This window comes from Scleropages formosus, chromosome 21, assembly GCF_900964775.1.
Source record: "Scleropages formosus chromosome 21, fSclFor1.1, whole genome shotgun sequence".
NCBI lineage: Eukaryota > Metazoa > Chordata > Actinopteri > Osteoglossiformes > Osteoglossidae > Scleropages > Scleropages formosus.
The window spans coordinates 21151577-21175392 of record NC_041826.1 but is presented as its reverse complement, the minus strand read 5'-3'; the positions used below and the strand labels follow the sequence as shown (position 1 = coordinate 21175392).

At 41.5% G+C, this 23816-nt stretch overlaps 2 protein-coding genes across 5 annotated transcripts in view; both read right to left on the bottom strand.

Moving 5' to 3' along the window:
* The window catches only part of LOC108920954 (sodium-coupled neutral amino acid transporter 4-like), a 28309-nt gene extending 17730 nt beyond the window's left edge, over positions 1-10579 (bottom strand). Inside the window, exons 1-2 of one of the 3 annotated variants that reach the window (XM_018730100.1) lie at positions 10305-10579; positions 6959-7072 (exon numbers count right to left, since the gene is read on the bottom strand). In XM_018730100.1, coding sequence (XP_018585616.1) covers positions 6959-6996 — 38 coding nt within the window. In that variant the 5' untranslated portion in view covers positions 6997-7072; positions 10305-10579. Of the gene's footprint in view, positions 1-6958; positions 7073-7190; positions 8055-10304 lie in introns of those variants that run through there. The other 2 variants (XM_018730102.1, XM_018730101.1) reach the window with 2 other exon arrangements.
* A 4033-nt stretch (positions 10580-14612) lies between these two features.
* The window catches only part of LOC108920970 (anoctamin-4), a 31463-nt gene continuing 22259 nt past the window's right edge, over positions 14613-23816 (bottom strand). For both annotated transcript variants that reach the window (XM_029247294.1, XM_018730131.2), the window contains 17 exons: positions 23643-23777; positions 23137-23233; positions 22794-22854; positions 22182-22264; positions 21792-21932; positions 21226-21390; positions 20787-20823; positions 20554-20665; positions 20302-20359; positions 20026-20123; positions 19615-19757; positions 19010-19162; positions 18753-18900; positions 17661-17780; positions 16600-16705; positions 15447-15642; positions 14613-15216 (listed from right to left, as the gene is read on the bottom strand). In XM_029247294.1, coding sequence (XP_029103127.1) covers positions 15451-15642; positions 16600-16705; positions 17661-17780; positions 18753-18900; positions 19010-19162; positions 19615-19757; positions 20026-20123; positions 20302-20359; positions 20554-20665; positions 20787-20823; positions 21226-21390; positions 21792-21932; positions 22182-22264; positions 22794-22854; positions 23137-23233; positions 23643-23777 — 1849 coding nt within the window. In that variant the 3' untranslated portion in view covers positions 14613-15216; positions 15447-15450. The remainder of the gene's footprint in view (positions 15217-15446; positions 15643-16599; positions 16706-17660; positions 17781-18752; positions 18901-19009; positions 19163-19614; positions 19758-20025; positions 20124-20301; positions 20360-20553; positions 20666-20786; positions 20824-21225; positions 21391-21791; positions 21933-22181; positions 22265-22793; positions 22855-23136; positions 23234-23642; positions 23778-23816) is intronic.

Here is a 23816-nt window from a genome sequence, read left to right as displayed (position 1 = left end):
CTGGAAAAAATTGGGTTCTCAGTTCTCTGGAACATATGTGTCACAGCATTACCCTCTGTAGTACAGCATGTACACTATTTTGAGCAGTTACAGTGCAGTAAAACACTGCTGTTGAATATACTCACTTACCTGATGCTTCTTTGCCCATTTGTACAGCTGGGTAATTTTACCTGAGCAGTTTGAGGGTAAATGCCTTGCTTACAGGTACTATAGCTGGAGCTGGAATTCAAACCTCTGACCACTGGGTTGAAAGGCAGCAGCTCAAACCACTACAGTACCAGCTGTCCTCCGCTTGCAATGAAGCAAATAGAAACAGGTTTCAAATGCTCCAAACAGACGAAAATGAATCAGTGGAAGAAATGGTAAAATGTGACATTTTATGGTGCCACTTGGGCAGTTCTTACATGTGACTTGTAGAAAACCTCATACCATAAATCCTGTGATGTAACAGGACTCTAAAGTGTAGGGGGCATTAATACCGCAGAGGCCTGTTCTCTGCTGATTGTGAAGACCTAAAGCAGATCTCATCTCACGTTTATCACTTTCCCACAAACTGCTCTACACTGGCCTTGAAAAACAGAGTGCTTCCAGTTCTCTAAAGAACATTTAAAAATTAGATTTAACGGCAGCGTATACACAGCACACATCCTGCAGCTATCAGTCATACTCCATCAGTGTTTTTACGCTAGTATGCCAAGAAAATTGGGTCTAGGTACTGAAGTGTGAAAAACAGCTGATTAAACACACAATGCATCTGAATTGTTCTTGACGGAGCAGATTGGACAGACACACACCTAATGGAACGAGCTGTATCCGCAGTTCACACTCTACACTATTGCACATAGCTGCATTACACACGCTACCCTCCTTGTTGGGAACAGACCTCCCAGTCTCTCAGGTCCAAGCTTGGTTTGAAACAATCCATTTGGAGATTAATGTGCCATCTATTGCTTATAATAAAATGGTCTTGCTCAACACAAACGTCGCAAAGTGCCAGACACTGTCTGCACTTATAAAAATACTCTTTCTCTGTCCTGTACTCTTAAGTCAAAGCATGATTCATCTCGCTGCTGTGTTTTCGTGGGAACGTTTTTTTCTTTAAGGAGAAAAAAGGTCAGATATCCATACCTCTAATTAAAATTGTCATTCTATCATTTATGATTCCTCAGAATTCCTTTGTTCTTCAGAATGCAATACAACTGATTATGATGAAAACAAAATTATAGTCCAAACTATGCTGCAGTCATTTCTCCTACATTTGTGGTAATTCATATGTATTGAGGTACCTATTTGTATGTATCTGGGCTACGTTTTCATCACTTGAACACGTTACATAATGTATGTCATCTTCTAACATCTTGGTACAAAACGCAAAAACCACTGCACAGCATTCCCAGCAGTATTTAAAGTTGTGCATTAAACAGCTAAACATCTTGATGGAGGTCAAAAAAGCCATGGATTTGTTTTCATGTCAACTGAAAGATCTAGGGGTCACAAGGATGCTTAGACGTGGCCAACATCAATACGGAGCTCAGCAGGCAAAATGTGTCACTGCAGATGTCTGCAGGTTGAGTTCACAACACTGATGGGAAAAAAATGGAAAAATAAGTGTTCAAAGAGCCCTGTGCAACAGAAAAGATACATTTCTTCAGGTGGCATGGTAAGTAGTGCTGCTGTCCCACAGCACCTGGGCGATGTAAGAGAATGTGGGTTTGATCCCTGCTCAGCCTGTGCAGGGTTTGCATGTTCTCCGTGTGTCTGTGTGGGTTTCCTCTCACACTCCAAAGACATGCTGTTCAGGTTCACCCATAGTGTGTGAATCACAGAGACAGTGTGTGTTCCACTGATGTATGGATGAGTGACCCATTGTAAGTAGTGTATCTAGCAGTGTAAGTTACCTTGATGAATTATGTAGTGTTATCAGCCCACACACACCGAGTTCATTGCAAGATTCTTTGAAGAAAAGTATCTGCTAGATAAATAAATGGAATGTAAATTTAAGAACCTACACAGTATGTTACAACAATGAACATTAAATGGTTGGAGGTATAACTTAAACCTTTTGGATTGTTAAAATAATGTTGGTTTCCTTTGAGCTCCAGTTTCCTCCCATAGTCTAATGACATGCAGTTCAGGGGGACTGGTGATGCTAAATTGCCCATAGTGCGTGAACAGGTATGTCTGTGTGTGGGTGTGGCTACCCTCTGATGAACTGTCCAGGGTATACCCCTTCTTTCCCTTGTGCCCAGCGATTCCAGGATAGGCTCCGGACCCCCACAACCCTTATCAGGCCAAGCGGGTTAATGAAGATTGATGCATACCTAATTTTTAGTAGAGTAAATCCAAATGTACCTGTTGAACATGTTAACAAAACCTTGGTCAGCTAAGTAATGTTTCAAAGAGATGACTGTCCCTCTCTCTGCATATCTGGTTTACAACAAAAGACTGCATTACTCAAACAAGACACCGGCCTTGTTACAATCTTCACCTGTACTAGGATGTTTGCAGAACAGACTATGTGCAGGTTTAAGCAGAGCTACGCATGACATCACATTTCATCTGTGGTTCTCCAAACATTCATATATAACTTTTCATAAATTACCAATTAAATTACACATCACTGCTTTATATACTAAAATGATTACTGAAATTATTCCATTACATCTTAAAATACGTGGACATCTAAACTTGACTTTGTACCGCCAAGATAGCATTCTTCATTTTTCACAATAATGCATGTTTTACATAGTTTTTATGTGTACATTAAAAAATCCATTACTTCCCCACTTTGTCAACATTACGTTCTCCAGAACACAGAACCTCAGAGTTCAATGTGTGGCAGCCCTCTAACTTGTTGTCATTTCCACCAAACACAACTCACCCCCCTATTGCCACATATGTTACACACAAACACACACACACTGTCGGAAGCCACCTGCCTGGAGCGGGGTCGCAGCAAGCTGGAGCCTACCCTGGCAACGCAGGGCGCAAGGCCGGAGGGGGGAAGGGACACACACTCAGGACAGGACGCCAGTTCATTGCAAGGCACCCCAAGCAGGACTTGAACCCCAGACCCACTACAGACCAGGACCTGGCCAAACCCACTGCACCACCGTGCCACGCCACATATGTTCCTTCCCATTAAATATATATGCTTCCTGAAGCCACGTCCAGGTTTCACAACCACAGGTTTCAATAGACACAGTTTCAGGTGTTAAAAAGCAAATCACACACAAACTATTTTGAGTTCTGTATTGGAATCATAGCATCATAGCATGACCACTGTGGGGGGCGGATGGTGTAAAGTGAAACCCCCCCCCCCCCCCCCCAGGACACACTGAATACAGAGTTGCCACCAAGATAATAAACTCATGTTGACTGCTTTTACCACTGGGGTACATCTGTGATAGTGAATTTTTTTTTTTCTTTTTTAAAGCAGCAGATGTAACCTTGGAGATATTTAAAAAGGTGAACTTATTTTACAGTCAGTCCTCCCCTAAGCATATAGGAGACCTCGCCACACACGTTGCGGACTGCAGTCTCTCGAACTATCAACATGAAATCAGTTAATAACATTCCCAGCGGAGCGCTTCTCATAATTTCCATTAGCAGATGCTTCTGCATTTTCCGCTGTGTTGCACAGTGCCCTGTTAAGAGCCCCGCTGCTATATTTATAGGGTCTTGAGAGAGTCTGTCTTTACCTTTAACACAGTACAGCAGGGAAATTCAACTTCAGACTTCTTTGTAGGGGAGGCAAAAAAGGCCGATTTAAAAAAATTAAAAAAAAAAACAGAAACCTAAAATAACAGCTACTTTAGAATCAGCCATGTTTTTGACCTGTGCCAGACCCATCAAAATTTAGATAACTGGTATAAAGTTCTGCACAGAAGTAATAAATCACGACCTCTTGAGTAAAACTGAACAAAACCAATTACTATGAATTACAATTACTAACTTACTGTTTATCAGTAAGTTGGTATTCTAACTTCACTATCAAAGGTCAGAACAGCTCAGGAACTCATCGGCACACGGCTACCAGCAGTCCAGGACACCTACACCACACGCTGCCTCAGAAAGATGATGCGCATCATGAAAGATCATAGTCACCCCGCACGGGCATTCTTCTCTTCTCTGCCATCTGCAAAACGGCTCAGGTGTATTCGAACCCGTACAACTAAGTACAGGAACAGCTTTACCCCACTGCTGTAAGAATATACAACACTAACCAATGTGCTACCTCTAGTAACTAGAGTTGGACTGCTACACCCAAGCACATGAATTACACTGTGACTTTAAGCATTCTCATTCTCTCGTTCTGAGTTCCCTGGCTGTCAACTGGTATTATTGTTACTACTGTTACCATTATTTATTGCTATTGCTATTGCACTACTTACTGTCATTGTCACTGTTTTGCTTGTGCAGTATTTCTATTGTTTCTGTCCTTGTCCATGGAGAAGCATTCAGGAAGTTACATGATACATGTACATGGTACTGTACCCATGACAATAAACTTGAAACCTGAACTTGTAATTAAGGATCAATGCAGTGTGTTCAGATAAAATGTAAATGAGAAATTAAGTACTTATCTGGAACGAAAACCAGCAAACCCTCCAGACCCCGAGGCATGCAGATGAACACCTCTTTTTATGAGTGTGTCTCTCAGATCATCCGAACAAATATTTACATAATATTCCTCAAGTGTTCTTTTCCTTTGGAACAGCTAAACCATTAAGCGATGAGAAAAACGTCAACATGCGGCTTCAAACGTTGTTCATACTCATTAAGGGAAACTTTCATATTAGCTCTTACATAATCCAAAGTATCCATTTCACATCAAGTGTAAGTCAATATAATACTCATATAGTACATGAATCAATGTTTATACAGCAGGAAAATTTTTTTAAATCTGTTACCTGGCCAACTTTTCTTAGCTAAATATGAAATCTACTTTTTTTGTTTAGACCGAACACAGCAAAGGACGACGTTGACAACGATGAGGCTTGTTTAGACCGTTAATTTGGAGGAAATTGTGCCTTACGCCTGACTGATTCGTCTTTATGCTACAGTTGGATGGTGTGAGGTGAGCTATAAGTAGCGACACACACACACACGCTTGAAAATATGTGAACCCTACAGGGATGTTCATTACTCATGCAAAAAATATTAGGAGGTTTAACCCTTCAAAAAAAAAAAAAACTTATGAAAAATAATAAATGACAACTTACACACCTGATTCTACTCAGCTACCTGGTTTAACCAGTTAAACTTGGGCTTCACTTATTTTTACACTTGCACTACTTGTGTGTTTCTACTACAGACATGATTTCCTGTAAAGAAACATTGGTCATTACACAACTGTTATGTCACATGAGAGACACTGATTCTCATTCAATAAGCATTTTGTGGTAAAACTAAGGGAAACGAGGGGTTCACACACTTCAGGCAGCACTACAGTATGATCTGCCTCAAACTCCTGTACTTGAGTGCAGAGGGTTCCGGACGGTTCTGGACCCGTTCATGTTACATGGTGTGGTAGGGATTAGTAAGGGTCCATTTCACTCTTACACAAAGACCACAGTACATCAGAAGGTGTCAGTGCTGTATGTAATCTGCCTGGGATGTACTACTAACTCGTGGTGTGTTTATATATAATATCCTCACTTCTTTCAGCCACTAGCACAAACCACTCACTCAAATGAAATGGCGGATATCGGGTCGCTTTCAGAGCTACGGCTATTAAGAACGTGAGGGGACTTTCGCGCGTTATTTATTGTGTCTCGAGAGTGAGCGAGCGTGAGCCCGCCGACCGAAACGTGACTAGAAAGAACCTTCTAGCAAGACACCCTTCCCGCCCAGAAGAGCAAAGCCCGGTCACGGTGTGACGCTCGCGCTAGATAGTCTACACCAGGGGTCACCAAGCTTTTTGAAACTGAGAGCTACTTCTTGGGTACCGATTAATGTGAAGGGCTACCAGTTTGCTTTTTGGGGGTTTTTCACCGGTCTCGTGAAAAAAGACTGCTGTTTGCACAAACCTGCCTTTAACTCGCGGGCTTTTTCCACTCGTAATGCGCTGCCCGGTGGGTAGTTAGCATGGTAGCTTGCGTGACACGTTCTGAAATGTCTCTCAACATTGTGCCGCTTTGCCGTCGCCACAGTCGCCCCGCAAATGAGACACACGCAGGAATCTTTCACAGTGGTAAAAAAGAACTCTTCCTCCCATTCACTGTGAAAATGATATATTTTCTTTCTTTTTTCTGCCATGTTTTCGGGGGTAAATCATCTCCTCCCCTTCACTGCGCCCGCTAGCTGCTCTCTACGGCAACGGTTGCCGTGGAGACCAGCTAGCTCTAATCTAATATGAAATATTTTTTAAAGTTTTTTTTTAATATTGTCATTTTCAAATTTACACCAATGCAAGTGTGATTTAAAAAGAATAGCAACAAAAAAAATTAGATGCAGCTTACTGGTAAGTGGCGCTATGGTGAGCTATTTTTAGAACAGGCCCGCGGGCACCATGTTGGTGACCCCTGGTCTACACTGTACCCAACCAGCCAGCTACCTGTGTCCCATTTTCACCCGCCCACTTTTTAGGAAACGTACACAGTTACACTCGTATCCACGTGCATGCTCGCGTTAAGCCCTGTCACGTGCCGTTCTTTGTTTTGTTTTTGTTAGCATGATGCGTTTGGTGACGCATTAATCTGAATGTTACTTTGACTCAAAGTTTGAGAAAGGGTAATGTTTCATGTCTAGACACAGACTAGCAACCGTTTTGCGGAAATTAATAAATAAATTAAAAAAAAAAAATTAATTGAGAAGCACACAGGATGATGAAAGCTGCGTGGCGACCCACCTTAACTGTCAACAGAAGGAGCTCCCCGAACAAGCGGGAAGTGAATGGGAAGGATGGGCAACCTTGTCCATTTAACAACGACCGCTAAACAGTGGAAATTTTCACCTTGTGACGGTGGTCTTCCTTCCCGCGTCGTCTTTCATCAGGGCGCGGAGGCTCCACGCGACCAATGGCGATGGCGGGAGTGCGGCGAAGAGTGACGTCGAGGAAAAGGTACACCTTGACCAATACAAAAAAAAAGGAAAAGACAGAAGCGCACCGTGGATCAACCTGGTAAAGACACAGGAAGGTTAGAGACGTTGAAGCTCCGCGCGCATCCGTCACAGCCAGACTTTACACAATGAGGCGCGAGCCAGAGGGCCTTCGTTGTACCGCGAAGCGCTTCGGCCTCAGCTTACCGCCTTACGCTGCGCGGTCTGAAAACCTGAAGACAAGTACATCACTTAATTGTGGCATCACTTAATTTCACGACGAAATCAGTTTTGTTGCGAGGGAATCCGCTGAATTCGCACAGATCATTTGTCGACGCGGAGGGTGTTTATTAGTAAAAGTGTGTGTAACACGGCGGGCCCTTGAAGACCTCTGTCTTGTGTGTGAGGTAAAAAGTGATGGTGTACCAAAAAAAAAGTATGGCGCATAAATTGTTATTGTCTTCAGGCTGCTTTATGCCGGTAGAAGGGAAATATTATTGTTTCAAATACTGGCATTTCAGTTGTGGAGTCCTTCAGGTTCCTGGGTTCAACAATCTCCCAGAACACCCATTAAATCATATGACTCCATTGTGAAAAAGGCCCAACAGCGGATGTACTTCCTTTGCCTCCTGAAGAAATTTAACCTGCCACAGGATCTGTTGAATTGGTTCTATTCAGCTGTCTTTCAGTCTCTGTCTTGTGCACTGCTGTAACTTTCTGGTTTGGCTCAGCTTTTGTCAAATTGGACAGAAATAGGCTACAAAGGACAGTCAAGATGGGGATCATTGGTGCACATCTGCCCTTCCTTCAGGTCCTCTATAAATCCAGATTGAGCAAGCAGGCGAGCAGAATTGTCATTGATCCCACACACCCTGGGCACAAACTCTTTACACTTTTCCCCTCTGGCAGGTGTTACAGAGCACTGTCTGCCTGAACGACCAGATACGAGAACAGTTTTTTCCTCAGGCCATCACTCTCATGAAGAGTTCACACTCCCCTAGGTCTCCTGTCAGTGCAACAATATCCCATCGCTTTTGTAATCTACTTATTTATTTACATTTTTTTGTATTTCTACTACTATTTATACTCTCATGTTTGTATACTCTGTAAATATGTTGTTTATTCTGAAATTCTGTGTCAGCTGTTTGTTGTGTGTAAATACTGGAAGCATCTAGAACCACAGCAAATTCCTTGTGTGCGTCAACACACTGGCCAATAAAACTCATTCTCAAAATGCAATTCATATAAAGAAGCATTTTTATTGGCTCATTTATTTCGCTATTTCATGAAGAGGAAAAGGTCATGTAGTGCTTCCAGATGGTTCTAACCATTTGGTTTGAATTAACCAGTGATTATGACCATTTTTCTCTGTTCTTTTCAGACTTTAACTGGGAAAAAGTTCTTCCTGAACAGGTGGAAATCTACATTGACATTTACATTAATATTTTTAGTAGACACTTTTCTTCAAAGCATTTTACAATTATTATATGGTGTTTGGTTTACACCTTTATCCAGTGTGATTTACAAGGTTTTTTTAGGGTTTGCTCAGGTACATTTTTGGATGACTACTTTTCCTTGAGTAAAATTTTTTTGAAAGTAACAGTACGTTTGGCCATTGTGACTAGGCACTTTTGTAGATTCCATCTTGTTCATCTGTAACAAGTTACTTTTGCTGACTAATGTCTAATAATACCCGTAGTTTTCTGACTCACTATGATGCTTCTTTGCCTTTGAAGGTGGTGTTACAGCAGAGGCCAAGATGTTGCAACCTACTGAATGCAAAGCTTAGGTAAATTAGGTTGAAAACATCTTTGTGTGTGTGTATCACACAGGGCAGGGGATGCAGAGACACTGGTTTCTCTGGTGTGGTACAAATGCAGTGCTAGTAGCCCTTGTGTTACACACTGGTTGGAGGGGGGTGTAAACACACAATAAGTGATTTCTTGCTCGTGTTGGTTAGTGCCTTTCACAGTACACCCCCTGCTGGTTAGATCTATCAATAGCAAAGTTAACCCATTATGGCACCCAGCATCCTGTATATTTCACAGGCAAAGCTTCAGCTTCCATGGAAATATTTTTACAACATATCTCACAAAAGCATAAAAAACATCATGTATATGAACATAATGAAAAAATAATGTGAACCTGAGCTGTGTCAATGTCAGTTTCTTACTCATATATGTGAATAATTTTGTCAGTTTGATACTCATTTGTGCCATATGTTACTTATATAAAAAAGTGATTCAATAGAAGAATTGCAAGTATAAACCCATTTGAATTTTGTTTGTTAACATGAAATGTAAAGAAACAAATACTGCCTGACAAGCTTCTCAAATAGTTTTTCAAAAAAATACAGTAAATGCCTTTGTTGAATCCTGTGTACTGTAGTTATAATTGTTTCAATCTGGCCAAAGTCTAGAAATTATGCTTCTCCACCCAATTAATTTCGGAGCGGGGGTGGGGGGTACACTTCAGGGCTGGAGGGATGAACGCAGCAATGTAAATAATAAATACACACACACACACATTTTCAGAACCGCTTGTCCCTCACGGGGTCACGGAGAACCGGAGCCTACCCGGCAACACAGGGCGTAAGGCCGGAGGGGGAGGGGACACACCCAGGACGGGACGCCAGTCCGTCGCAAGGTACCCCAAGCGGGACTTGAACCCCAGACCCACCGGAGAGCAGGACTGCGGTCCAACCCACTGCGCCACCGCACCCCCTTAAATAATAAATAATTAGTAGAAATTTAAAAGATTCAGTTTGAGGATTGGAGGATTGTCATTCCGCTTCAGTTTCCCCTGGAAGAGATTGCTATGTAATGAAATAATTTGCCTTTAGTTATAATTCCACTTCACAAGGCAGCTTCTCTCTATTAGACTGTATTTATTCCTGCATTTGTTCTGCTGTTTCATAGCCATTATTCACTGTACACTTAACAGTGCCTGGGTTTCCTCTGTTTGCCTCAGTTTCCTGTGTGTGTATAAGTGTGTGTTTCAGGTGGTCTGTTGACTGTCAGTTTCCTGTAGTGTCTGAATGTGCACGTGCGCGCGCGTGTTATACCACTCTGCTGCTGAAACTGCATGTAAATCCAAAAACTGTCAAACCCTGTTACTGCATGAACCTTAAAGGGATCAGCTACAGTAAATTTGGGCTTACACAAAAATGTATGAAGCATATAACAGCAAACATTTTAATGAAACGTATTTGAATGACTTATTTCAGGTAAACTGGTGGCTTTGAACTGCCCTTAACTCACCTGTAACTGTGTGTCAGGAGGTGTGCAAAATCCAAATCCGCTTCTCATAAATGCAAAGAAATACTCTAAAAAAACAAGTAGGAGTATCAAACGAAACCTGTCGTAAAGTCAAATTGTAGTAATTCGAAAGCTCTGATCTCAGGGTATGACTGTAAAAATCCAGTGTTTTCCGAAGTCCATATGAGCAAAAAATGGTCATTTCTGGAGACAGTTTTTCTGTTTTACTTCGAGAACACTGTTCATTAGCTCCAGCACTGAGTATTGTACTGCACTTCATTGCTCAGTAATGCTGTTTACTCCGACTTTAGTCAGCGCGCAAGTGTAGTGTTACTGAGCTGCTGGGTTTTGTATTCGGGGAAAGTGTAGAACGTAACAAGTGCAAGATGATGACCCAGTTGCCCAAAATAGCCATGAAACATGGAATGACCAAGGAAGGTATGGTCAACCTTCAATGCAGAGTCCCGTGTCAGGATACAGTTATATTCACATTTACTCGTACTTATTTTGCAGGCATTTCGCTCCAAAGCAACATACACCTCCTGCTTAAGAAGGACTGTTAACACCTCAGGGTAAAGCACACATCATCACTCTGCAATACATGTCAGGATATAGCAAACACATAATAGAGCACACAGCACATACCAGAATACAACAAGTACAGAGAAATAAATTATTATTCATATTACAGGATTTGTAAGGCAGTCAGTTCAGCGGAACTTTGTCATTTCATAAATAACCATTATTCAATGATTGCATGTGGTGTCAATTTTCAGGCTGTTTTGAAAATATTTCTCTGTAAAATCTCTTAGTGTTAATTTGGGAAAAACCACATTAAAACTCTTGGAAAACTGTTCTCTGGCACGTTTGGGTAAAGTAGAGCTGTAGTTTGGATTTTGTTTACCCTTTGACCTCACGGCACTCATAGGCAATGCTCAAAGTCTGTGTTCCACCCAGGTTTTCTCTTTTTGATGTTACATTTACATGTATTTGTTTATCAGACGGATTCTCCAAAGCGACATACATCTCATAGAAAATACAATGTGTTCATTACATTAGCAGAAAGATATAGTTGCAGATGTGTGTTTCTTAAATGAAGTTACTTTGTTTCTCTCCACTATATGCGTCAATGTTCATCACACGACTATTGCTTAACAAAATCAAGACTATACCGATAAATCACTGCAAAGGAAAAAACAGTTGTTCTGCAAGCCATATATACAGCTTTTTCAACTATATTTTGTGTGGATTGTGTAAGATACATACTATACAATCGTTCTTCTTCACGTGCAGGTTTCAAAAATGTTGGCCTTAAAGTCATGTTTGTTTTCAGTGACATGGTATTTTTAGCGAACGAAGAAGGAACACCCTGAGCTTATCCAAACCCGCAAGAGAGAGTTTCGAACAGCAAGCTGACAACATCTTTCCACCAATTACGTCTATTGTTTCAGCTGGAGCGCTTTCGACTCCTTGCTTCATGGACAAATGTATTTCTTTTTCAATAAACTGCAAAGCTCACTGGAAAATAAATAGAGCTGGAATGTTTGTCTGGCCTTACTTTGTGGCCTTACAGACAAGCATGTTTATACTATCCTCAACATCTGGGCTTTACGTAAATAAATATAAGCATATTTCAAATAAACCAATGCCCAGCTGGAAATGTACAGGTCTGTTTTGGAGCCTCTTTCTCCACAATAATGTGACAAATCAACAGTCTCTGGGACCTTCTGTAAGCTTGTCAGATGTGGGTTGACATCAAGGGATCAATGTCCATGTGCCGAGGATTAAAAAAGGACGAGAGGACACAACATTTATGTTCTGCAAGGGGCCATTGGAGACACTGCAGGTTGCTCCATGGTTACTGTTTTTTCAAGAACGATTCGCAAGTCCACTGCAGCACCCCCCGTGTGTCACATTTACAGGTTACCGCTACGTAGTTTGCATCTTAGAAAGTAAACCTCCAACTACATGAAGAAGGTTTAGAGCCCAAACCCAGCTGTCAGTACATACCTGCTTTTGGTTCCTGAAGGGATCTGAGGATGTAAAGGCAGGTCATCAGTTATGTTCCTCCTGACAGGCATGGTCTTGTTTTGTGTGTAGCCCAGAATGGCTCAGGCATTGCTTACTGCAGTGGTTAATGATGTGGACTTATCACTTAAGTTGTCTGAAGTAGTTTAGGTGAAGAACTCAGGTTGAGGTTCTGTGCCCTGGAATTTCTATGGATTTTGACCAGCAGAATCCAGACCGTGAGGTAGCTGTGGGCCAAATGAAGTAAATTTATGATATCTGAGCCATACCTTCTGCTATGAACCATGTATTGCAGTTCAACTGCCTAGTCTTGATACCACCTCAATGTCGTAGACCATGAGTAAATTTAAAGAAAACAATCATTTTCTTGTTTTTCTTATTCAGGCCTTGTTTTCTTTCTGACTGCTGGACCAATAACTCTGAAAAGTTATGTAAACGTGTTTTGCTTTCATGTTCCATTTCAGCAGAACATATTTGAGCTCTAGTGTGGCAAAAGGTTAACGCTGCAGGTCATGTCCTCTTGTCCACAAACAGCTGTGGGAAGCAGGATCCAAACAGACCTCCGTCCTGATCCACCACGCAGCGTCACAGCCCTTAAGAAACAGGACGCTGTTCCAACGCGAAACTGGACTATAAGTAAATGTATCAAACTATACTCATGCTTTATTAATAAGTAAATTAAGAAATGGCCATGAAAAAAACGATGTCCACATATTTTACCACGTGTGACAGTTATTGACTGGCTAACAGTCTCCCTTATGCTGGTGTAAATCCTATTCATACATATATATATATACACAGTATATAAAAACAAACTTTGCCTATTTTGACCTACGTTTTTATTTTTGGTTTAAAATTTGAATGCAATTTGACCTTGTCTACAATTCAAATTGTGAAACAGCTGTTGCCTGTAGTCATTTCTTGCCCGGTTAAATATTGCCTTATATATTTGCATCGTGACCTCAGTGAGTGTTAAAAATTCCAGCACATCTCAAAATCTGCCATGCCCTCACATCACCTTTCATTCAGAATCAGTGGACCTAAAAACTTAGACCTGCAATGATATTCTGGCCTTTTCAGCAGACGATTCAATTTCATCTGCTGCAAATTTCCTGCAGTTCTGCACGTGGCTCCACCCCGCAAGACCATCCTGAGCCAAAATACGCAACCCTGTGTCAAGGGCCACACAGAAACATTCTGTTCTTGTGCATCATGTGAAAATGATTGTCCAAATCTAATTGGGAGTGTTTTCTCTCAGGTCAAGTGTGAGGCCCTCTGAGTCTCCCGATTCTGTCTGCATTGGTTTTGTTTTGTTTTGTTTCTTTCCCACAATTAATTTTATTGTTCTTTTCTAGGGAGAACAAAAACACCACATGAAAAGAATTTAACTCAGTAATGGAATCACAGTTAGAAACGTAGGTTAAAAGGTGAGTCACATTAGGTTGACTGCCTATTAGCTGTGTGTGTCGCTATGGAAGAGCTCTGATAATGAGCATTTTGGTCCACACATTGCCAGGTTTCAAAGCAACATGAGGCAACTAACAGAGTTCCCAAGGGGTCAGCTAGTCGGTGCCTGAACTGCAGATGCATTGGTTACAGAAACTGAAATTATTTAATATGTCAAAGAGAATAGTCTCATAAATAACGACATGATATGGGAAGCATGGGCAAACTTGGGTGACGAAGAGAAACGAGTTGAAGCTCATCAACAGGGGAGAACAGACTCTTCACAGGATAGTTGCTAATTGCCACAGAAGTACAGCCTCAAAAATTACCATGAAATTGAATGAGTCTCACGAACAACCGCACGTCCTAAGCTTTACAAGGCTGAAATTTATGACAGGAACCGCTATTCCAAAAAACCCCCTTGTATCCAAGGCCGATAGAAAGAGGCATATCCTGCTGTCCGAGCACAAAGCCTGGACTGCCGAGCAATCGCAAAAGTAACATGGTTTGATGAGTCATCTTTCACCCTGTTTTCAACCTCCAGAGAGGTTAACGTTTGTAGAAAGCCAAAGGATGCCTTCAACCCACAATTTATGTTAAAGTTTTAAACACGGTGGGGGCTCCATAATCGTACGAGCAGCCATCTTGTGTGAGTTATTGGCTTGGATGATCGCTCTGCACGGTTGTAAAACGGTTAAGGAACACACAGCCGTTTTACAGAACCAGGTGCACCCGTTTCATTTTTTCATTCATTTAGGGGAAGTTCTGGAAAGTGCATTAAATACAAAATATGAAAACACAAAGATGAATGACCACAGTGAGTCAAGCCTACCTGGTAATAAATCATTTTTATTATTATAATAATCATTATTCCATTGTCCATGAGAATCAGACTTCCACAGCCTGGGCCCACTGCTAAGAGTTCAGGTGCATATATGTTCTGAATGCATTATTGCATTACACTATACAAGCAATAAACAACTAAAGATAGATTTACAATCACTTCTTTATATTTACAGTAAAGCAGTATGTCTTCATTTTTAAGATGCTAAAATCAAGAACTGGTGGAACTGTAAACAGGGATTTGTTATTCAGCAAAATGAATAATATGTTTAATCTTTATCTGACAATAAAGTGTAAAAGTCCCCAATACTCTATTTACATTCAGTTTCTGAAGAAATGTAAAACTGTGGACAACGCAATCTGTGCAAAAAGTAGCAAACTATTGTCAAATGTTCATTTATATATAACTTTTCTAAAATACAAATCGGCACACGATGTTGGACCATGCTTGATGTGCTAGTATATACATGATCGCTGATTTCCACGTGGCTCGGGGACCATCCTCAGTACAGTTGTGAACACAGGCGCGCCACCGAAGATGGCCCATCATGCTTTGAGGTGGCCTTGGCTTGCTCTCCACACGCAACAGCAATGTCCCCTGACAGCAGGTTGGAGATAAATGACAGATAGCAGATTAAACAAGGGCCAGAAAAGGGCGACCACATTACTACTACTGCTGCTTCTTCTACCGCAACATGGATAACTGCTAGTGGTAACTGAACTCCCAGCTTGCTGAGACTGCCTGTAGAAAGCACCGCGCTGATCCAGAATCAGTTCACAGATACTCTGAGCACTAACCGAACCGCTGAAACTGACCATTGTACTGACCCGTTCAGGGCCACTCATTGTGGTGGGACCTGTCATGCTTCTTCTTCTCATTCCTCTCCTTCTGAAGCCTCTCAAGCTCCGCCTCATACATCATCTCCTGGATCAGGTATTTCTCACGCCGCATGCGGTCACGAAGATCCTTTGGCAGGTCTGGGATCAGGTAGGCGATGAGGTTTTTTATGGTGAAAACCATGTGCTGCGACAAAGAGGCAAGATACGTGTCAAAAGCCCTGATATCGAATAAATGCTTGGATTCCATCATTTCTTAGGAATGCAGAGAATCTGGTCTAAAGCTTGATCGCTTCTGCTGTTATTTGAAGCATACTGGAGAATATTTGTGCAAAGTACCGTATCTACTTGAATATAACTCACTTTTTCCTCAAAATTCAAATTTAATAAATAAATAATCGGGGTGCAAGCTATATGCAGGAATTTTCGGAAACTAAAGTTTTTCAGGAGAAAATTAAATTGATGTTTATAATTAAATCCTCAGTATTCAGTATAATTTCTAATTTTTCACATTATTTATGAAATGAATGCATTTAAATTTTAATTATCAACGTTATTTACGTGACTGGCCGTTCACCTTCAGCACGCGATATATATGAACCTTTAGCGACAACGCTTCTGTAATTACAGTATGAGAAGTGATCTGAAAGCAGAGGGCGAAACGGACAGCAATGGTCTGCCGCTACGCATATGATCGCTGCGCTATTAACAAAAGATTGCAGGACTCAACAACAAAGGCAAGCCGACGATTGCCGAAATGCTGATTCTCTTTAACCGAATTCCAAAATATCTGAAACTGCCGTAACAACATTATCTGTTTCTTACACTTTTAATTTTTTTTCACGTGCGACGTATATGCAAAACTTTTTAACTTCTTCTTTCGTAAAGTAAAATTAGGGGTGCGAGCTACATGCGAGGGCGAGTTATATTCGCGTAAATAGGGTAAATAATTTATTAATTTGTCAAGAGGTTTGCTGACGTGCGCGTGAGGACTGATAAACGAGGGGACAGACGAACAGGGAGGCCGAGAAACGTGAAACATGGAGGCAGACAGGAAGACAAACGTGGACACATATGAACAGGGAGACAAACGTGGAGCAGGAACATGATGACAAACCGGTGCAGAGCGTGCAGGTGTACCAACCTCAAACACTATAATGAAAGCCAGCCTTGCCGCGAGCACATGCCAGAACTGCAGAGTGTATGAATATGGCTCATCAGAGTCCGGTGGCTCCCGATAATCTCGGTATCTGTCAAGATGACAGGGTCAGGGGCCGGCAGGTAGTGCTGTGGTTAAATGGCAAAACTTGTGACTTCAACAGCAGAAGCAAACTGCTTTTGTATCCTTCAGAGAAGTTTTAGATTTTAATTTGTGTCATAAAACACACAGTGATAAAAATGGGTAAAATTAGATAAATAACCTATAAGTGGCTTTTGCCTGCTCCCATATATTCAGTCTCTTGTCACAGAGCTCTTTGTGTTTGCTAGCGGCATATTTATTCACCAATATGTGAACGTTTATACAAACTGTTGTAAATATTTTCACAGATGTTTAATTCAAAGACTAAACAGTTAAAATGACTAATTTTGCCCTGGCAAAACAGGCCATGCTGTGTTGCAGGCGAACTGAGGGTCATTCTTCCCTTTAACTTCTACTGTACTTGAAATTGTGGCGATTAAGCAGTAGGGTCAAGTTGTTCCGTGGTCGCATGCATCCAAAAAAATCGTTCTCCAACATATTTCGGGATTCATCGAACCATTCAGAAAAAAGAAAAAAGCTCATATTTTGACTTGTCCCCTCATTTTAAACCACAAACCAAATTTTTGTTTTGATAAAGTTAAGGAATATACGCTGATGCTCTTATATACCCGGCAATGAAAAGTAGTTTTTCTTACGATCAACACCTGAAGTCTCCTCTGTAAGTATGTGGATGAGCAAAATGACAAACTGTCTTCCGCTAGAAACACTTAACCTTTCATCAGCATGACAATGCAAATGAATTCTATAATGCACTGACATCCTTCTGTAACTTATTAAATAATGCTGTGTGATCACACCTGTGAATTACTGTAACCTTTTGCCCTTGTTTTATGTATATGGATCTATTTTCAGCTTCTCGGTGTACGGCTTCTGTCCCTGTGAGATTGTGACCCAGTGCTGTTTGCAAAATTGGTGGTGGTGTTTGTTGGCTTAAGGGAGCAAACCTGCAGTACTGTATTGGTGATCCAAAAAAATCTGTTCCATCGGTTCTGGGTTCTGACTTGTTTTCAAAATCTGACACCCGGAATACTGATAAACTGGCATTAACATATCCCACCATGCACCTGGAAAAGTAGAGAAAGTAAAAAGAAGTTGTGATTATTAAAAACATCCGTCTCCGAAAACAAACACATGGGAGCTCTGATCTCTTCTGAGACCTAACCCTGACCAGACCTGATAGCATTTGCTTCCTGTCAAGACTCACTTCTCTCCAACCTTGACAATGACGGCAGTTCTCTGATGGACTGATCTGACAATAAAAGTAGTCCCCTCTCCATGCTGTTGCCCTGACAAGTGTCACTCCTCTCCAGGGAGAACCATGACAGTATTGCCTTTCCCTTAAGCTTGAACCTGACAGCAGTCCCTTCTCCTCAGTCTTCCAATGATGTCATTCACTTTTCAGCTGCGACAGTCGTGGTACTTGTGTCTCCCCAGTCATTTGTATGACAGTGCGCACCTCTCCACCCATGGCCATGATGGCTCTCACTTCTCTCCTCTCCACTCTCGAGTCCTCGGTCCTCTACCCAGTCACGGTCACGACGGCGCTCGCGTCTCTCAACCCTCGATACGGCAGTACTCGCTTCTCCCAATTCATAACTTAGAACATACTCATTTGTCCCCACCCTTATGGATTTCACGTATCTCGAGACACTCTGGGTAAAATCGGTTTACACCATGCTCTTGTATTTATCTTCACACAGACTGCATGAGTTGTCACAAGCTCTCAACACATATGAGAAACGCCACCAAACAAAAGAGGACCCGAAACACAACAACACATATGCTGACAGCAGGCAATTACACATAACAAACAGAGCAGATAGAACAAGTCATCTCAGTCACACACACACACACACACACAACAATCCTCAAGACCAAATCACTTGACGAACAGTTCCACGACAACACATACTCACTGCAGGCCAAGGGATGATGGGAAGACTCCTGTAACTCAGCTCCTACATTATCCACTTCTCCCTAAAGTGTGCTCATAACAGATGTCACTTCTGAGCAGTTGTAACCATAATGGTACTCACTTCTCTCCAGCTCGGCCCTGTCCTGCACAAGGACCGTACTTGTAGGCATAGACCAAGCGGGGAATGAAATCTGAGGTCACAGCAATGACAAAGGCATTTGTAATGACAGAGAGGATCCCGATTCCCTCCAGGATTCCATACCAGATGCCTTCAAATGAAGGGGAAAGAATTTAAATAAGTCACCTCGAAAGGCTTTGTAGTGCTTTACAATCACACACTTTTTGTTCACACCATTTTCCAGTGATGACAGCTCCTACCTATGTCTTTAGCTTGTGATGGTAGAGGTCGTCTCCACTGAGTTACAAATTTGTAAGCATCCAGTCGGATTTCAATGATGTTGTTCAATAAGGCCAACAGAGGGGCCAAGGGAAAGGCTGCCACGAACGTGGTGGTGAAGCCAAACTGCAAGACTGAAAGAAAGCGGTAATATTCTGAAAATACACATTGGAAAATACTGCAGAACAGACATTATGTGCCACACTAGACAAAGCACTGATAAAATAATTACTTTAAAATGCAAATGTAATTTTAACACTATTTACAAGAACAGAAATCTATATCCACTTATGCTCTCTACATTGCCATATTGTAAGTGAGAAGAAAGCAAAAGACTCCTAATTAAACTTGATGTTTCCCGTTACCTGGGGAAAACCTGTTCATGTGCCAAGCTTCCAATGTGTTGTACGTTTACATGTGACAAGGACTATTTCCTTGATGTATGAGAACAGGAATTTCACACTTAAATTAAGTGATCAATGATCAGTTATGTTTGTCATGTTCTGTTTAGTGCTATCGATGATTTGTGTAGGAGCTCATTTAAATCTTCTGCTTCCAAAATGATGCACCAGGTGGACACACATACTCATCTCCAGATATTCGTCAAACAGCCCATAGGCGTTCATGGGCTGCAGGTTATAGTCCTTCTCCCACTGGGGGAAGCTAGCCATCACTTTCTGCCCATGCTCCAGCCGCAGCCGCCGTTGTGTCCACCAGTTCTGGATGAGTCTACAAAGGAAATGAAGCATTCACCCACGGTGGACTGGGTTGCAATACCACACATCATTTGCTAGACTTAACGTGTAAATATCAGAACACAAAATCCTTTACAAACCAACTGAAATGTTTAAAAAAAAAAAAAAAGAAAAATCTAGACACCACATAAACAGCAACATCTGCAACGCGTTGCATAAAACTACCACTAGAGGATGCTGAACAACAGTGCGTAAAGTATCGTGAGATTGTGATGACCATTTGAACCCCTGCAGATACTCACGGGTAGCCCAGTTCCATAAAGTTGTTCCACGTCTGCTTAAGCACCATGATGATGCCCATCTGCATGCACAGGTCAATCAGACAGCCACTAGGGTGGCACTGTGGAAGGCGTACAGCAGGAGGGTGGGCACAAGAGGGCAGTCATTGTGCTCACTAACTAACTTTGTTCAGCAGTGATACAAAAGCAAAGTTTCAGAATCACAACATCACGAGATTTTGTTCTCTTTAACCATGTACTTCCCTGGTTCATCTCCTCGCCTGTCCTCACTTCACTCACCTCCTCCAGTTTCCACCTGTTGATGAGCCGCAGATACGCTCCTGGTCGGCCAGTAAACCTGGAAGGGAAGGGATCCATCTCACCTTTGCTCGAAGGCAAACTAGTGTGCAGGAAGCCTGAGACGCTTCACTGCAGCAGCAGGGGGGGGGGCAACGACTGGGGAGTTAGACATGTGACCCGCAAGGGCAGCAATCCCTAAATGGATCACAGGACTCAACATGTTTGATAACGTATATTCAGACAAATCCGTACCTCCCTAAGAAGAAGGCAATGTAAAATGTGGAGCTATTGAGGTTGACAAACTGAAAGAGGAACATCTTCAGCGTGAAGCTGTTTTCCCACTCCGACTCTGTTCTTGGCTGTTCTGTGAAGATCACAGAGTTCCTGTGAGTACGCTACTAGTGTAACAATGCAGAGAACCATTACATTAGATACAAAAACACAGGAATATTTGATAACAGAAATTATGACCAATCCTGGCTTACCTAGGTTAGTGAGAAAAAGGGCAACCTTTTCATATAGCTAGAAAACAAAAACACAAATTCAAAAACACATTAGAATACAGCAATAACTACTGTCCAGGTTATTGGGCATGTCACGTAAACACAACATAACACGTAAGCACATACCACTACCATCTAAATGAAGAGAATTCAATTAAATAAATGTAAGACTTATCTTTCATTGTTGCCAAGTTTCAGTGAGTACATTATTATGTGACTTCAGTCACATAAAAAGGCTGCATAAGTTTAACAATTAAAAATGTTATGTAAGTGTCTTGGGGGGGAAGTGTTTCCTATGTAGCTAAATAGTGATGTGTGATTTCAACATTACGATCCAGTGGCAAAATATTGTCTCAAATGTATCACTGCATCTGAGGAACTACAGATGAAAAACATGCTGATCACTCATTAAAGAACTTACCACATTGAGGAGCATGATGATACAGAAGTTTATACACACTGCGGTGCCTGTAGTTGCAACCTGAGAATTATTCCTGATTAACGCCCAGTCAAAGGCAGCGAAAGTGCTGACGGTCACCACGCGGTAGATCACGATACCAAACACAGCTGCAATCACCACTAGGATCTGAGAAAGGAAAGATGACAGAGCACAGCTTCCATGTAGTTAATGGAAGCAGGCTGACACAAACACCTATATTCTGATTATATTATAAATTACATTCAATTATCTTCCCACAGGCCTGTCTTATTTTATATGCGCTATAGGTAGAAACTCATCATCGCAAGCATCAGGGATAACTAACTAGATAACAAATGGGTAACTGAAGAAAACGTAGTTAAACCTATTAATAGTTTATTAAATGAATAAGGTGGAAAATGTTTGCATCTTTGAAAACTGTTAAATGAGGGGCCTGTGTATATGTAATCACAGAGCCATGTATTATATGTTTGTGTATACATCAGAAGTTGTTTCCTCCAAATCGCCCTAACAAACACTGCAAAACAATAGAAGGAGTGGAGAGTGACCATGAAGAAGATCCCTGATGCTGACACCACAAGGCGACTGCACTTGTCGGTGAAAGCTTGATAGGGCTCCGGCTTCCCCGATATGGGGTTCATCCTCTCCTTCTTCGAATATTTGGCCTCAAACTGTGGCCGGATTTCCTCCTATAAAAGAAAAAGCAAAAAGACGTGTTGCACTCTCTTACTTTTGCTTAGAGCATTAAGCTCATGCTAACTATTTAAAGGTTCACACTTTACTTAAAAGGCAAATGTTCCAGAGAAAGGTTGATTAAAACCCTTGTTTCTACAGAGCATGCTGTCTGTACCAGTGTTAGAATCCATTTGTATATATTTTATATTGTTCTAGGAAGCTGTAAAATCAGAGATGAAATAGTACAAATCTGTATCACATACTTCCTCCTCCTCCCAGTCAATCAGGTCCCAGTCATAGGCGAGAACCGCACGTCTTCTCTTCCAGAACTCCAAAAACACTGTTGCTGAAATGCAAGGTGCACAACTTAGAAGCAGAGAGGAAGAGAACAGCCCTCACGACTTCAAAATTGGACCCCTAAGCCATACCACCAAGCTTTAAAGAATATATGATCAACATTGTTTTCCACCGGGAAAATCTATGAAATAAACCTACTGTTCTGAAGGACATTTAACTCCAAAACAGCATCCCTGCCTGAAGCAGGAATCCAGCGAACCGTGCCCGTAAGACAGATCCTGTACACATTCTATAGTACTGAGACAAATTCAGAAATTCCACTCCTGAACAGTATGGGATTTCAAGACTGGAGTCTCATTGTCTAACGTAATAAACTATCAAGTTTCACCATTTTTCTTAGGGAATGAACACAGATGATACCATTACTTTCTTTCTGTCACCGTCTGGAATTATTGAAGACATGTGAATAATGTAGAATGCAAATAAAGGGCAAATACAACCATATAAAGACTGAGTTCGTACAATAAATATAATCTCACAAAATATCTCTGTTGCAAAGGTTAAAATTAACAACTTACCCCAAACAGCCATAAATACAGCAAAAAATACTGTAGCCCCATTGTCAAAAAGATGTGTGACCTGCAACCAAAGCAAACCATTTTCACACTCCGATGTAAAGAAATTAAAGCACAATAACAAATTGCTAAACAATGCTTATGAAATTTCTTTGTTTCACGTTAGTTTTACGTTTTCGCTTAAGCTACAGTAAGTTAAGGTGAACACAAAACTCTTCTGCACTCTGTTAAGCAGAGGTGCATTTAAATCAGAAACTACAAGTAAATGATGAGGGCTGTTGCTGAAAGGAATCTGAGAATTGCTCACACACACACACACACACACACACACACACACACACATTACCTTTGCATAGATACAGCTGTCAGACAGTCTCATGTACGGACAGTACTTGTCACAAAGGGGACACATTATAATTGTGGAGGCTTGACAGACTTCTTTACTGAAAAAGCACAAATAGTCTTTAGCGTTAATTATTACACACAAACGCATTAACAAAATATAAATAGTTTCTTTAAAGCAATAATGACTACCATGACAAGCTGTCAAACCCTGGAAGCACCATTCTTGTTTAGAGCGTTTGCAAACTATCAGGTAGATTGTACTAGTTAGCTAAAGTTCCTCAACATGAAAGGCCTGAATCTTGTCCACTGAAGTTAATTTAATTCCTATTAACATATGAACACTCTGGTTACTCTGACTCATTTATGCCTGGCAGTAGCATAGACTAGCGATCTCAGCTCACTGATCTGAAAGCATAAGGTGAACTCGCATTAATTATTTAACGGTCTTTGGCCTGGCTGGAGTCGTCTTTCAGACCTTGGGCTGGGAAAGCAGTTAGTTGACTCTACCTGACTTGGCAGTGCTCCAAAGTGAAGACGCCATACAGGAACACCAGCAGCCCCACCAAGGCCGCCGGGAAGAGCATGCCCGTATACCAGCCCAGCCAGGCAAAATACAGGCCGATTTTCTCCCCAAAGTACCTCCTGCCACAAAAAGTTCACAAGAAAAGAATATGCTCAGAC